We start from the raw sequence: 12,051 nt of genomic DNA, 5'->3' as shown, positions 1-12,051 counted from the left end.
CTGCTCTCCCCGTGTGCAGGTGAAGCAACATCCACCACTGCCCTAAATGAATCTGCAATCAGGTCATGTAACTTTTTCAGAAAATGGGTCAAGCGACATGTGGTTGGGTTCTGCCTTCTGGTGTGGTCAAAAACTTGGCCCTGGCTGCCCATGTGCAGCTCTCAGCCTTAGGTGGGGAGCGTGGATCCCCCTAAAGCCATCAGCATGTGGTGCAGAAAGCAAATCTCTGGGACAGAGATCCCAGGGTCTGCCAGGATAAATCCACCCATCTTCCATTTCCCTGTAGTGTAAAGGAATTGCATACCTGACTTTGCTTTGCCACAGAAGAGAGGAGCAAAGCTGCAGTCGGTTTAACCAGGCTTGTTCTGCCATCCTGTGGGCTGAGTGTGGAGGACTTGTGCTTATAGTGAGCACCTGCGTAGGCTTTGGAGAGACCTGGGCAGGTTGGCTTTCCAGGAATCTGTCCTTCCGAAATTTCCCGCATCGAGCTGTCTAATCTGTGTTAGCGAGGTTGCCCTTGCTAAGGTTCACGCACATCTGCCTGCAGCTGTCTCAGTCCACCTCCAAACCCCAGAACAGAGTACAAGATGCAAGACAGTGGATGGCAGCAGCTGAGGTTTGCTTTTAGCAAAAATGAACTCAAGGGGTTCAGTGTTCCTCCCCACCCACGTACAGCCAAACGTCTCCCACTTCAGCAGAGCTGGTAACTGCTGAAGTGCTTTTCAGCATTGCACAAGAGCGCTGAAGAAAAGGGGGCATGGTTTTAAGTGGCAGCAAGCACTTTCCTTCATCCTTCGCCCCAGACTGAATGCAAACTGAGGCATTTGATGTGTCAGGAGACTGGTTTTGCAGAGGGTACTCTCCCTGGCGCATTGTCCAGGGAGTTAGAAACTCCAGGTACTCAGTTGGATGCTTTTTTGTCACTTGCCAGTAAGCCGTGCCCTTCTTGGGAAGGAGAGCATGGACACAGATGTGTGCAGTAGTCATATCTGGATTGCCTTGAAGTCCCCATGCATACTTACTTCTGCTTGTCAGAGCACGCAGGAAAGCTCAAACGGGCAGCTGCCAACTGCTGCCCCTTTGACAACATGCTGTGAATTAATTCCTCAGCACCTCTATGGCACTTCCCTGGGACCCTCCAGCTACAAAGACAATGCCAAGAGGCCAACCAGATGCAACAGGCACCTCTGAGGACCAGGGAGCTGCACGGCAATGCAGGCCTGAGCAGGGACTCAGTTGAAACAGCCTGTTTCATGGCATTTGCATCCAGATTAGTGAGCCCCTCCTTGGCAGTGCTGCTATGTAGCCTGGCCCACAATGGCTTTAAAGGTGGCGGAGGGGTCAGTTTTTTAGATTTTTGTCTCCTACCTGTTGTAGCTGCTGCAGGAAGTTTTTACTGGGACATGCAGTGTTAGAGCTTGCCCTTTTCTAATGATGGAGATTCAAAGCTCTGGACTTGAGCACAAGCAAAGGGGCATGTTACATAAACAGGGTCTGTTAAAGTCCAGTGCAGGCAGTCTTCGGTTTCATCAGGGTTTTAAGCCTTTTGTTCCAGCTGTGGTTTGTGCTTGCTCTTCCCAGATTCCAGCATGCCAAGTCTACTGTGTGAAGACCGGTGCATGGGGCTGCCCGATGCGTTGCACAGGCACAGTGAGATGGTCCCTGTTGCAGAACACTGAAAATCTAAACAGACACAGTAGTTAGAGAGGGAATAAGATAGGTCCCAGACAGCTAGAAGGATGGACCCACAGGCATCAGCACCAGAGCTAGGTGCACCACCCAGACCACCAGTGGTCTGTCCTACTGCCAGTCTGTCACTCACCCTGAGAGTGATGTCCAGGGTGTCTTAGGTGTCCATTATGCGTTTCATTCAACTCTAGTTCAACAGGACTTGGTGTGTGGCTGTTTTACATCTCAGGCGCAAGTGCCTGTGGTTCCCACATGTGTTGGGGCAGCAGCTCAACCGCTAGCAGCAAAAGGTATCCAACGGGAGCCTGATTGCTCAGAAGTCCAAAGCTTGGGGAACAGTGACCATGTGAAGTCCATGTCTGTAGGGAATTATGTGCACTGGGAGCAGGGAGGGGGCTGGTTCGAAGCCGGTCTGCAGGGCCTTTTCAGTAATACTCAATACTGCAGAGCAAACAGGACTTGTGCCTCTTTGGATCTGCATCCTTATCAATTCCTTGCACCCGTGTAAATTTTCTGTACCTGGGGCTCTCTCCTCCAGGTTCTCCTTAGTCCAGGGAGCTTCTGGGGGAGAAAGCCCCTGTCCTTTCTCTGCAGGTGTTGTCACAGAGCAGAGAGGACCTTTTCTAAGAATGCTTGCCTTTTGTAAGCAGCAGTGCCACCTCCCCTGCTAGGGATGTACCCAAATGCAGGTAGCAGTACCAAAGCAGTGTGACAGGTCATGGTCCTGCCCTGCCACTCAGTCCATGTCCTGCAAGCTGCCACACTTACTGCTGCAGGTACTGAAACAAGCCCTGCTAAGGGAGAGCAGCAGCATCACTGGACCAAATGGCTTCAGTTTTGCCAGCAAGCCCCGTGCAAGCCAGCAGGCTCTCACACGGCATGTTGTATGCCTGTCAGCTCGCTTGCCACACCGAGCGTGGGGCGTTAGCTGCTGGAAGGGCCTGTCTGACTGTGGTGAGCAGAACTCAGGGTGCTCAGACAGAGCCTGTGCTCAGTTCTGTGCAGCGGGAGGTCGTGCTGAGGTTGTGGTCCGTGTTGAAAGCCAGGACATCCCAATTTCCTGTGCTGCTGGTGCTGTAGACAGGAGGCTGCCTCACAGCAGAGCCATCTTTCTGTCATTTTTCCCATCAACTGTCTGTCACATCTGCCAATCTAATGATGACCGGCTTAGGTTGACCCCGATTCTGAGGCTTATTAACACCCTCTTGCTGTCAGGCTTGGTGACAGATGGCACATCAGCCTTTGTTTTATTTCACGTAGTGTTCATGTTGGCCGCCCATTACCTCGCCCCAGCTCACATCACAGTTTGCTGGTTTCAGCTCACCTTGGCAGAACAGACTCGTCTCCGCAGCATCTCTGCAAGGGGACAGGACGGGGGGTTCCTTTATGTCAGCAGCTCTGGGGCTTTTACAGGAAGGCCAAGGCAGTCCCCAGCTGTGCTGCCCTGAAACGGATGGTCCAACCCCACCATGAACCAGTTCAGTCATCCCAGCTGAAAACTGCACTTGTTCCAGCTGGGTTGGTTTTCTGCCTGCTCAGTGACATGAACTGGCTCATTGAGGGCTGGAGGTGAGCAAGGGAAGCAGAAAGGAGCAGATCTGCCTGGCAGCCAGCGGTGAGAGTGCAGCGGGACAGGGTGCTCTGGCCGATCCCTCTGCAGAGACTTCTCTCCCTGGAGCTGCTGTGACACACCTTTGGCTCTGGGTTTCAGCCTCCTGCAGAGCTCCTGCCTGCCCAGCTGCCTCGTGCCAGCAATTGGAGTGGCACGAGGGATTTGCAGGGCAGGCAAGAAAGGCATCGGGGCTCCCCCTTCTCGCAGGTTGTGCCTGCTGTTGGGAGAACATGGCCCTGCTTGGAGGGGCAGGGCCCCTTGGAGGGGCCCTGCTTGCTGCCCCCTGCTCCTGTGCTGCTCCCCCTGAGATCCCAGGCCAACGGCAGGGTCATGCGGGTTGTCCTCCTTCGCTCTCTCACACTGTTCATCTCGTCTGCCGGTTGCAGGGTGCCAAGAAGCTCTGTCCCCAGTGTAACACCATCACGTCTCCTGGAGACCTTCGGCGCATCTACTTATGAAGGACCCAGCGGGAGGGACCCAGCTACTTGGCTCAGCTCATCACACCAAGGGGGAGAAGAACGACAGCAACAAAAAAAAGACGTTTTAAAATTTAAAGAAAAAACAAACCAGAGACTCCAGACATGGACTTGAGGATACAGGAGCAGTGGGGAGCCTTGACTCCCAGGTCCCACATGTTGGAACCTCCTTCAGCATCTGCAGCGGGCAAAACCAAACCCTTTGTTGTGAAGCCCCCTTTTTTAAAACCAGTATTCCCCATCCACCCATTCCCTGGAGCTGGCTTTGCATCGCGGATGGCTTGTGAGCCCTCCTTTGGACTGTGTTGTTGACCACTCTGCCCCCAGGAGACTGGGGAAGGGACCCTTGACAGAAAGATGTTAAATAACCTGTAACTTGTGTTCTTTGTTCAGTTTTTTTGTTTTGTTTTTATTTGTTTTGGTTTGGTTTTTGGTTTGGTTCTGTTTTGGTTTTTTGTGGTGTTCTAGTGATAAAGAAAGGTTTAAAGAAAAAAAAAAAACACACCCAGGCAGAAATGAAGCACATGTAATATAGATTATATATGTTTACAATGTTGTGTATAAATGGGATAGACTCAAACATTACATACTAATAAGTTTCCCTTTTTTTTTGGGTTGTATTTTTTTTAAAGAAGAAAAAAAAAATGAGCAGAGAACATTAAACCCATATTTTTCTTGGTTCAGCAAAGTTTTGGCATTAAAGTCATTAGTTTAAAAAAAGTATATATATACATATATATAATATAAATGGTTTAATGTTCTGTGGTGTATATTTCCTCATTCAGATATGAAGTTAACAGCTTTTAGTAATGGCTGTAGCATTGCCCATAACTTACAGAACTTATGGGGAGTAGAGGAGGTGGATTTTTGTCATTAGTTGTAGCTAATGGGGCTATTTATAATAGAATCATTATCCCCGGAAAGACACGGCTTTTAACTCCTCGCCGGGGGACCGGGCAGGGCGGGGGGATCTGGCTCAGCCCCCTTTGCCTTTCCCAGCTGGGGAAGGGGCAAACGGTGCAGAGCTGGAGGGAGGCAGCCTGCCAGAGCGCTGCCCTCTCCCCTGGCCGGCAGTGCCTGCTCGAGGGTCCGGCTGACCCCCTCGTGCCTCCTCCAAGGCCGTAGCCCCTTCCCCTGCCCCTGCCATGCTTGGCTTTCCTCTCCTCCCCTGCGGGCAGCGTTTGCTGGCCGAGGATGCCTGAGCTGCTCCCAGTGCCCGCTGCCGAGGCAGGACGGTGGGGAAGCAGCGGGCACGGGGAGGGACGGCAGGGCAAGAGGGGTGGCAGGGGACGGGATGGCCCTACTGGTGGCCTTGCCCGGAGAGGCTCGGCCGGTTCCCTGGCGGTGCTGGCTGCAGCGGGCCCCGGTGCTGCCCGGCAGAGATGCGCAAGCCCCTGCAGAGCCAGCCCTACCCTGCGCCAGTTTCCCCCAGCTCCCGCTCGCTTGGAGCTGGTGTTTTGCAAAAGAGGTTTTGGCAGTAGGGCGGAGAGCCAAGCCAACCCTGTCTCGTCCCCACGGCCACCCCCAGGGCTTGCCCGCAGGCTGCGGTGAGCAGAGATGCTTCCAGCTGGAGCCAGAGGTTCGCCGCAGCTCCAGCTTCTTCCACACGGTCCCTCATGCCTGTCCCTGTCTCCCGTATCCTCAGCCTTAACCAAAGCTGCCATCTGGCCTGGTTTTTTGTTGATTTTTCTTTTATTTTTAGGACCCAAGAAACAGATACTGATCCATTTCCCAAGGCGAATGCATGCCCCATGTGCTGACTTCTCCCAGCCCTGCCCCGAGCAGTCGCGGGGTGCCAGCTCCCCGAAGCCAGAAGACAGGGAGATGGGGAAGCTCATCTCCCCCGGTCCTGCAGGGTCTTTCCAAGCAGATCCCACCTGGCAGCACAACGTGGCTGGGGCATTCTAAGACAGTCTGGAAACAGCAGTGGATGAGGGGTTTGGAGCTGGGACTCCGGTGCTGCTGGGCTGCTGGGGCTTTTCCAGAGAGTGAAGGGCTGGGGAGGCAGGATGCCTTCGGGGTGAAGGTCCATCACCACTTCCCTGCTCTGAGCTTGATACTGTTTTGCAGAGAGCAGCTGCTGTCCTCGGCATCTCCCGAGTGATTTCAGAAGGATCCCACTGCACCCAAATAAAAAAAAAAAACCAAACCAAATTGAAGGAGCGGTATTTTATAAGCATCTTGGCAAAAGATGACAATTCCTAACTGGGAGTTTCCCGGGTCTCAAAGCTCAAAGCAGTGTGGTGGCCTCTGAGACCAAAGAGCTGCAGCCTCCCCTGCTCAGGGGCGCATCCCTGTGGGGCTCCCCGGGACCAGAGAAAGCCGAGGCACCCCGGCAGGGTCCTGCTTCCCCCGGGGAGGCTGCGGGCAGGGAAAGGGTCCACAGCGGTGGGCTGTCACTGCTGGGTAACCCTCCAGCCAGCAGCGCTCGGGCAGGGGAAGGGCAGGCACACAGAACTTGGGTCTGGGTTTGTAAAGGGGGAAAAATTGGGGGGGGGGGGGGAATGGCTGGACTGCGAGTTTCACCCAGCCGGGGTTGCGGTGCCTGAGTGCTGGCGCTGGGGTCTCGGAGATGGATGTGGAGAAGGTGCAGTGGGGGGGTTTGAGAGGCAGCTGGGAAGGGGGAGAGGGCAGGACACCCCACCCCAGCCCTTCCTTGGAAATAGGCCCTGGGAGGGAGCCAGGCTTTCTGGCGGGTGTTGTGGACCAGCCGTGTTCTTTATGTACGTATGTGTAAAACCATATGTAACTAGTCATTGGTTCTTTGTTTTGGGGGTTATTTTTTGTTCATTTTTTGTTTTAATTGTAAAGCCATCCCCTGTTTTCAAGGGGGGGGCTGCAGGGGGAAGGCTGGGGAGAGAGGCATCCCGGTTTGTAACAGGCATCCGCCGCTTCCCCTCTTCTGTAATGAGTTTAAATGATTTTAAAAAAGAAAAAAAATTGAAATATCGGAGTTACCTATCTTTGCCCAAAGAATCCCAGTTGCACAAAGCGATATTCCGGTGTGTCGATGATTGTGTGTCGGTGTATATTATACAAAGAGGTACTTGTCACTCCCGTTTGTAAACTACATTTGACATTAATTAAACAAGTATAAATCTTCTTGGGCGCTTTCCGCCTTTCTGTGTTTCCCTTTGCAGGCGAAAGGCAGCGGAGGAGACACCCCCACATCCATACCCCCACACCCACCTCGCCCACACCACAGCCCCTGGATGTGGGTGATGTCCCAAAGGGGAGCCCCGATCCTATTTGGGGTGCAGGGACAGATGCAGGCAGATGCTGGGGCAGAACTGGACTTAGGGTCCTGCCCCAGCATCCCCCGCCCTGCAATGACGCATCTCTGCCCCACCATGGATGGGGTTCCCCAACCTGTCCCCCCCCCATAGAGCCAGGAGGGCAGGGTGAAGGGCACACCTCAGGGGACACCTCCATAATGAAGTCTCATCGGCTGCATTAGTTGGGGGCAGGAGGCACCCAGCCCCAACAGATCTATACGTCCTGCATTAGGGGCCACCGGCGCAGTATAGGGTTACCCCTGACAACAGGGACTGGGAGGCTGCTGGGGCGGGGGGGGGGTAGAGGTCAGGTTCCCCCCGGCGTGGGGCTGGCGCCGATGCTTTGGTTTACAAACATTTTGCAGACAGGTCGATGAGGTGTTTTCAAACCCCTCCCCATGGCTATGTCCCCTGGGGCTGGGGTGCTGGGGGGGGGGGGGGGGGGAGGACAGCAAAGATGTCAGGGACCTCTTTCCATCTGAGGTGGCAAAGATGGGAAAAGGGATGGATTTTGCCACTTTTTTGGCTGGTGGGGAGCAGCAGAGCACCTCAGCCACTCTCCCGTCCGGTTTTAGCCCAGAGGAGGCCTGAGGCCAGGGTGAGGGGCAGGAGCCCTCTCTCCCTCCCCCTCCACCCAGCCCGCAGCAGGCTGCTAATATTTTATTTAAAATATCTTTAGGAAGCGGAGGGCCGTGATGTATCGGATGTATTGAGAAAATGCTAATGTGTAATAGCGTGTGTCAGGGGCCTCGTTCATCACCCCGCGCCGCCTTCTGGGGGATCCATATCTAATTAACAGTAATGAATGAGGGAGCCCACCTAATGACAGCCCGCCAGTTTGTTATGGAAATGAGGCAATCCCATTAGGCAAAACACTTAATTAAACAAACTGCTCGGAGTGGAGGCTGGAGCAGGATGGGCACAGGCCCTTTGGGGGACTGGGGGCCCTGGTACCCAGCCCCCCACATGCCAGGTGGGGGGGGGGGGGCACAGAAGCTGCTGCAGCCCCACAGGGCCAGATGCCCCACGGGCAACCCCAGCAGCAGCAAGCTGAAGCCAAGAGGGACCCACCGGGGGGGAATCCCAGCCAGGGAGGGGGCAGTGGGGTGGTTTGCATCCCCCTCTTGTCTCTCCAGCACATCGATGGGCGCAGAGGCGGCAGAGGCCAAACACAGATTTCCAATCAAACGTGTGTACTTGGCTCCTGCTCTATTGACACTGAAGCAAGAAGGGCTCAAGGTTAATTCCTTATCAATACCCTATTGTCAGCTCATTCATCACCCAGGGAGGGCAGGGGCTGCCCAAGCTCTCCCTGCCCCAGCCCCCATGGGTTTGGGAGGGTGACCGAAGGATGCCGTGCACACCTCTGCCCAGTGCAGTCCTTCCTGGGCAGCCCGTCTCTGGTCGGTGGTGCTGGGGTGACCTTGCAGCCATGTGAGGATGCAGAGATGAGGGGCCGGGCCTCAAGTTCAAAGGGAAGGAGAATGGGTGGGATGCCAGGCAGGCAGAGCAAGCAGCTGCCCAGTGAGCCCCTGCCTCCCTTGCCTGTGCCCCAGGCTGGGTGCAGGAGCAGTGCATAGGGTGTGCTGGTGGGGGGGCAGGTGTGCACATTGGGGGGGGGGGGGCGTGGGGGGGATTTCAGAGAGCAGCTGTGGCCCCCATTTGTGCTATCCTGTTTCCTAACTGCCCCCCAAGTCCCCAGCCCTGTGTGCTGGGGAGTCCTGCCAGCCTTTCTGGAGAGTAGTGCTAAGCTCAGCTCCCTCCCCAGGGCTGGGGGGCTACAGGGAACCCAAGGAAGCTCCACAGTCCCTATTTGTGGGGTTTCCAGAAGTTGGGCCACGGTCTGTCTAAGCACAATATTGCACAGATTCGCTTAAAAAATAGATAGTCCTCTCTGGGTGATGGAGAGGGAAGTGGTGCAATCTGGCCTGCCAACACGAGAAGGGCAGTGAAGCTATTTCTGCCGTTAGACTTTTGGTTTTAACGTTCAGGTAAAGCTGAGAAACAGGATCTAGTACAACTTCCAGGGGCAGGCAGCTCTAGGGCTAGATGCTGTTCTATACTAACTGACGATCGCTACTTCTCATCATTGGAGTTTGTTCTTGCTGGTCTTTTTCCTTGCCTCGAGAGGGGACTTTTGCAGGAGACGCTCTCAGGCACGCAGAAGCGCTGGGCTGAGCCGTGCTGTTGAGTCTTCTCCAAGATCTGCTCCGCTCGTCTCTGAAACTGGAAGTCTCTCCACGCAGGAAAAAGGGGACCTGCTGCCACCTCGTGGAGCGCTGCTCCCTCCCGGGCCGGAGCATCCCACGCCCAGCAGGGCCACCCTCTGCCAGCTCCATCCTCCACCACCTCCATGGGACGATGGAGACCAGCCTCACACCTCCCCTCTTCTCTTCTCTAGGAAGCAGCACATGGGGTTGGGTTGCTGGGTTCCATCTCAAGCCATCCGCACTTTTCCATCAGTGGCAGAGCTTAGCACGTATGCCTGTGACTTCCCAACCTGTACAAAAAGACGGGGCCTCAGCCCGTATACGATTTGCTGCCCCAACACAAAAAAGGCAACAGCAGACTTGTTTTAAAACACCTTTATTAGGTGGGGACACAGGTCAGTCTTTGCCCAAGGGCTTGGTTTGAATTACTCACACTGCAAGATGCTCCCCCCCCTGCTCCAAATCACGACCCCTGGCTGGGCTGGATCATGCCCCCCCTCTGCTCAGATCCCCGCTGCACCCTCTCCCAGTGCTGCAGGGCACCCTGGCTGCACAGGCACCCTCCCACTGCCTGTCAGCAGCCGCTAAACACCCTCCAGACCAGGCACACGACCACCTTGGCCACTAACTAAGCTGCCTTTTTTCTTTTTTTAAAACCTTCCTGTAACATCACCACTGCCTGGGGAGAGAAGTCAGCACAGGGGAGCAAGCCAGCAGCCAGCTCCCTCACAGGAAACACTCACAAATGGCTATCGCTGCTGAGGAAAGGTTAATTTGTGCTCTTGCAAAATGAACCTAGCTGGGAAATGCACAATGGCAGCAGCTGGCCCCGGCCATCCTCCTCTCCCACCACTGCTGGTGTTTCGCCCACACTGCTCCACCACCTGCGCACAAGGGCTGGACTGTAGGAAAACCAGCTCCCGGCTCCCCAGGCAGAGATCGCTGGTGCCACATCCCACTCCCTACCCACAAGGCAAGCCCAGGGGCACCGCATTTTTCCTCCCAAAGAGCAGACCTGCAATACCCCTCCCATAGCTCATCTTAGAGATTTACTTGGATTTGCCACGATATCCCAACCTTTGGCTTTCAGCGTTCAGGCTGAAGCTCTTTAGGAACACAGGCTGCACCAAACTGTGACAGTTTAGCAAGGATTAAGGGTTTGAGGCTGGGGTTTTTTTAAATCCAGTCGTGCTTGGATCAGTTCTTGGCCGTGTGCCTTTGGGCTCCAAGTTATTAACCTTCTGCTTCAAATAACAACCACCAGAAATAGAGGGCAGAAGGGGGGGGGGGGGGGGGGGGAAGAAGTGGGTAATATATCACACAATACATTTAACACACTGTTCATAATCATCATTAAAATTTGCTGGGACACAGAAAACGAAACCCACCCAGAAGATCAGTGCTGATGACTTCCTCTGTAAATCACTGGCTTGCTCGAGATTCCCCCTGCTCTTAGAGAGGTGTGTACATAAATTAGCCCTGAATTTCAAGTCAGTTTTGCAGCAGTGGAAATGCCTGGAGCCGGTTCCCGCTTGCGTAGCACAGGGCACCACTGACTGCAGAGTTCCAGCAGACAGCACCCACTCCCTGCCTGTTGCCCTGGAAAGGGAGGAGGTGGACCAGAGCTGGACTGAGCTGGGGGAGCAGCAATCCCCTGGCAGGGAGGTGAAGGTGGGGATGGAAGGTGTAGCTGACATACTTGAGCCTCTTCCCAGAGGGAGCTTCACCATCTCATCACACAGGGACAGAGGGTTTAGCTCCAGCTCCTGCCAGCCACACTCCACAACAGCCCGAGTCCTTAAACAGGAGAAGTTCAACACCCACAGCAATAAACAGGAACAGCAGATTCCCAGCCCAGCACAACTGTATTAATTCAGAGGTGTGTATTACGGAGTGTTTAACTGTTCTGTAAATACTGAACCCATAGAAACCAGCGTGAGGGCAAGTGCTAGTTAAATAACCTTTATCACTTCTGCTCCTTAAGAGTTTTCACAGTGCCATGAACAGGCTGGATGCTCAGAAGATGCAGCCCAGCTCTCCGGGAAGGCAGGCGAACAGATCACAGTTCATGAGTTATGGCACTGGCAGCACACACCAGGGGCCTGCTTTAAAAAGCTGGGAGATCTCTGATGGGCTTTCTGGGGACAGGGGACTATGCCTGATTTTATAGGTCCAAACCCTAGGGACAAGAATTTCTTCATGAAAAGCAGCAGACTTAAGGCTATCCTACTGCAGGGTAGCCCTCACAGATCATCTTCACAGTGGAAGCCAAAACTGGGATCACACCTACAGAAGACCGGACTCTAAGCAACAAGGGATCCCATGCCTGGAACCAGTTTTCACTTTAAAAAAATTGAAGACAAACCAGGCCATGAGCCCCTTTTTAGTTACTCCTCACCCATCCTATACACCCCAGTCCGCCCCCTTTAAAACCATGCCCAAGATGGGGTTATTCTTTGCTTTAAATAAGCATTGCCACACTAGTCTGCTAAAAACAGTTGTGCTGGCCACCGACCACAACTCACCCTGTGCTTTCATTTCTGTGAGGTGTTAAGGTTCTTGTTTTAAACTTCCAAATTATTTTAGTGCTTCCCAAAAGACCTCCCTCTCTGCATTGTGATTCAAAACAGCAAGTCCTTTGTAATTGCGGATCACAACACCCCAAGGGTGGGCAAGACAAGCACAGCAGTCCACAGGCAGCAAACATGTAAAAATCTTTGTGGTTTTTATGTTCCTACCTCTCGAAGGTAGTCCCTTGTTCATATAGGCCCATACCACAGCCCTCCAGA

At 54.0% G+C, this 12,051-nt stretch overlaps 1 protein-coding gene across 2 annotated transcripts in view; it reads left to right on the top strand.

Annotated features, from left to right (window-relative positions):
- Window positions 1–6,865, top strand: part of RNF220 (ring finger protein 220) — a 233,840-nt gene extending 226,975 nt beyond the window's left edge. For both annotated transcript variants that reach the window (XM_049808212.1, XM_049808211.1), the window contains one exon: window positions 3,688–6,865. In XM_049808212.1, the coding sequence (XP_049664169.1) occupies window positions 3,688–3,759 (72 nt within the window). In that variant the 3' untranslated portion in view covers window positions 3,760–6,865. The remainder of the gene's footprint in view (window positions 1–3,687) is intronic.
- The last annotated feature ends 5,186 nt before the right edge of the window (window positions 6,866–12,051 follow it).

Source organism: Accipiter gentilis, chromosome 8 (genome assembly GCF_929443795.1).
Source record: "Accipiter gentilis chromosome 8, bAccGen1.1, whole genome shotgun sequence".
Classification (NCBI taxonomy): domain Eukaryota; kingdom Metazoa; phylum Chordata; class Aves; order Accipitriformes; family Accipitridae; genus Astur; species Astur gentilis.
Note: the sequence above shows the minus strand (reverse complement) of the source record. Positions and strands in the feature narration are given on the sequence as shown.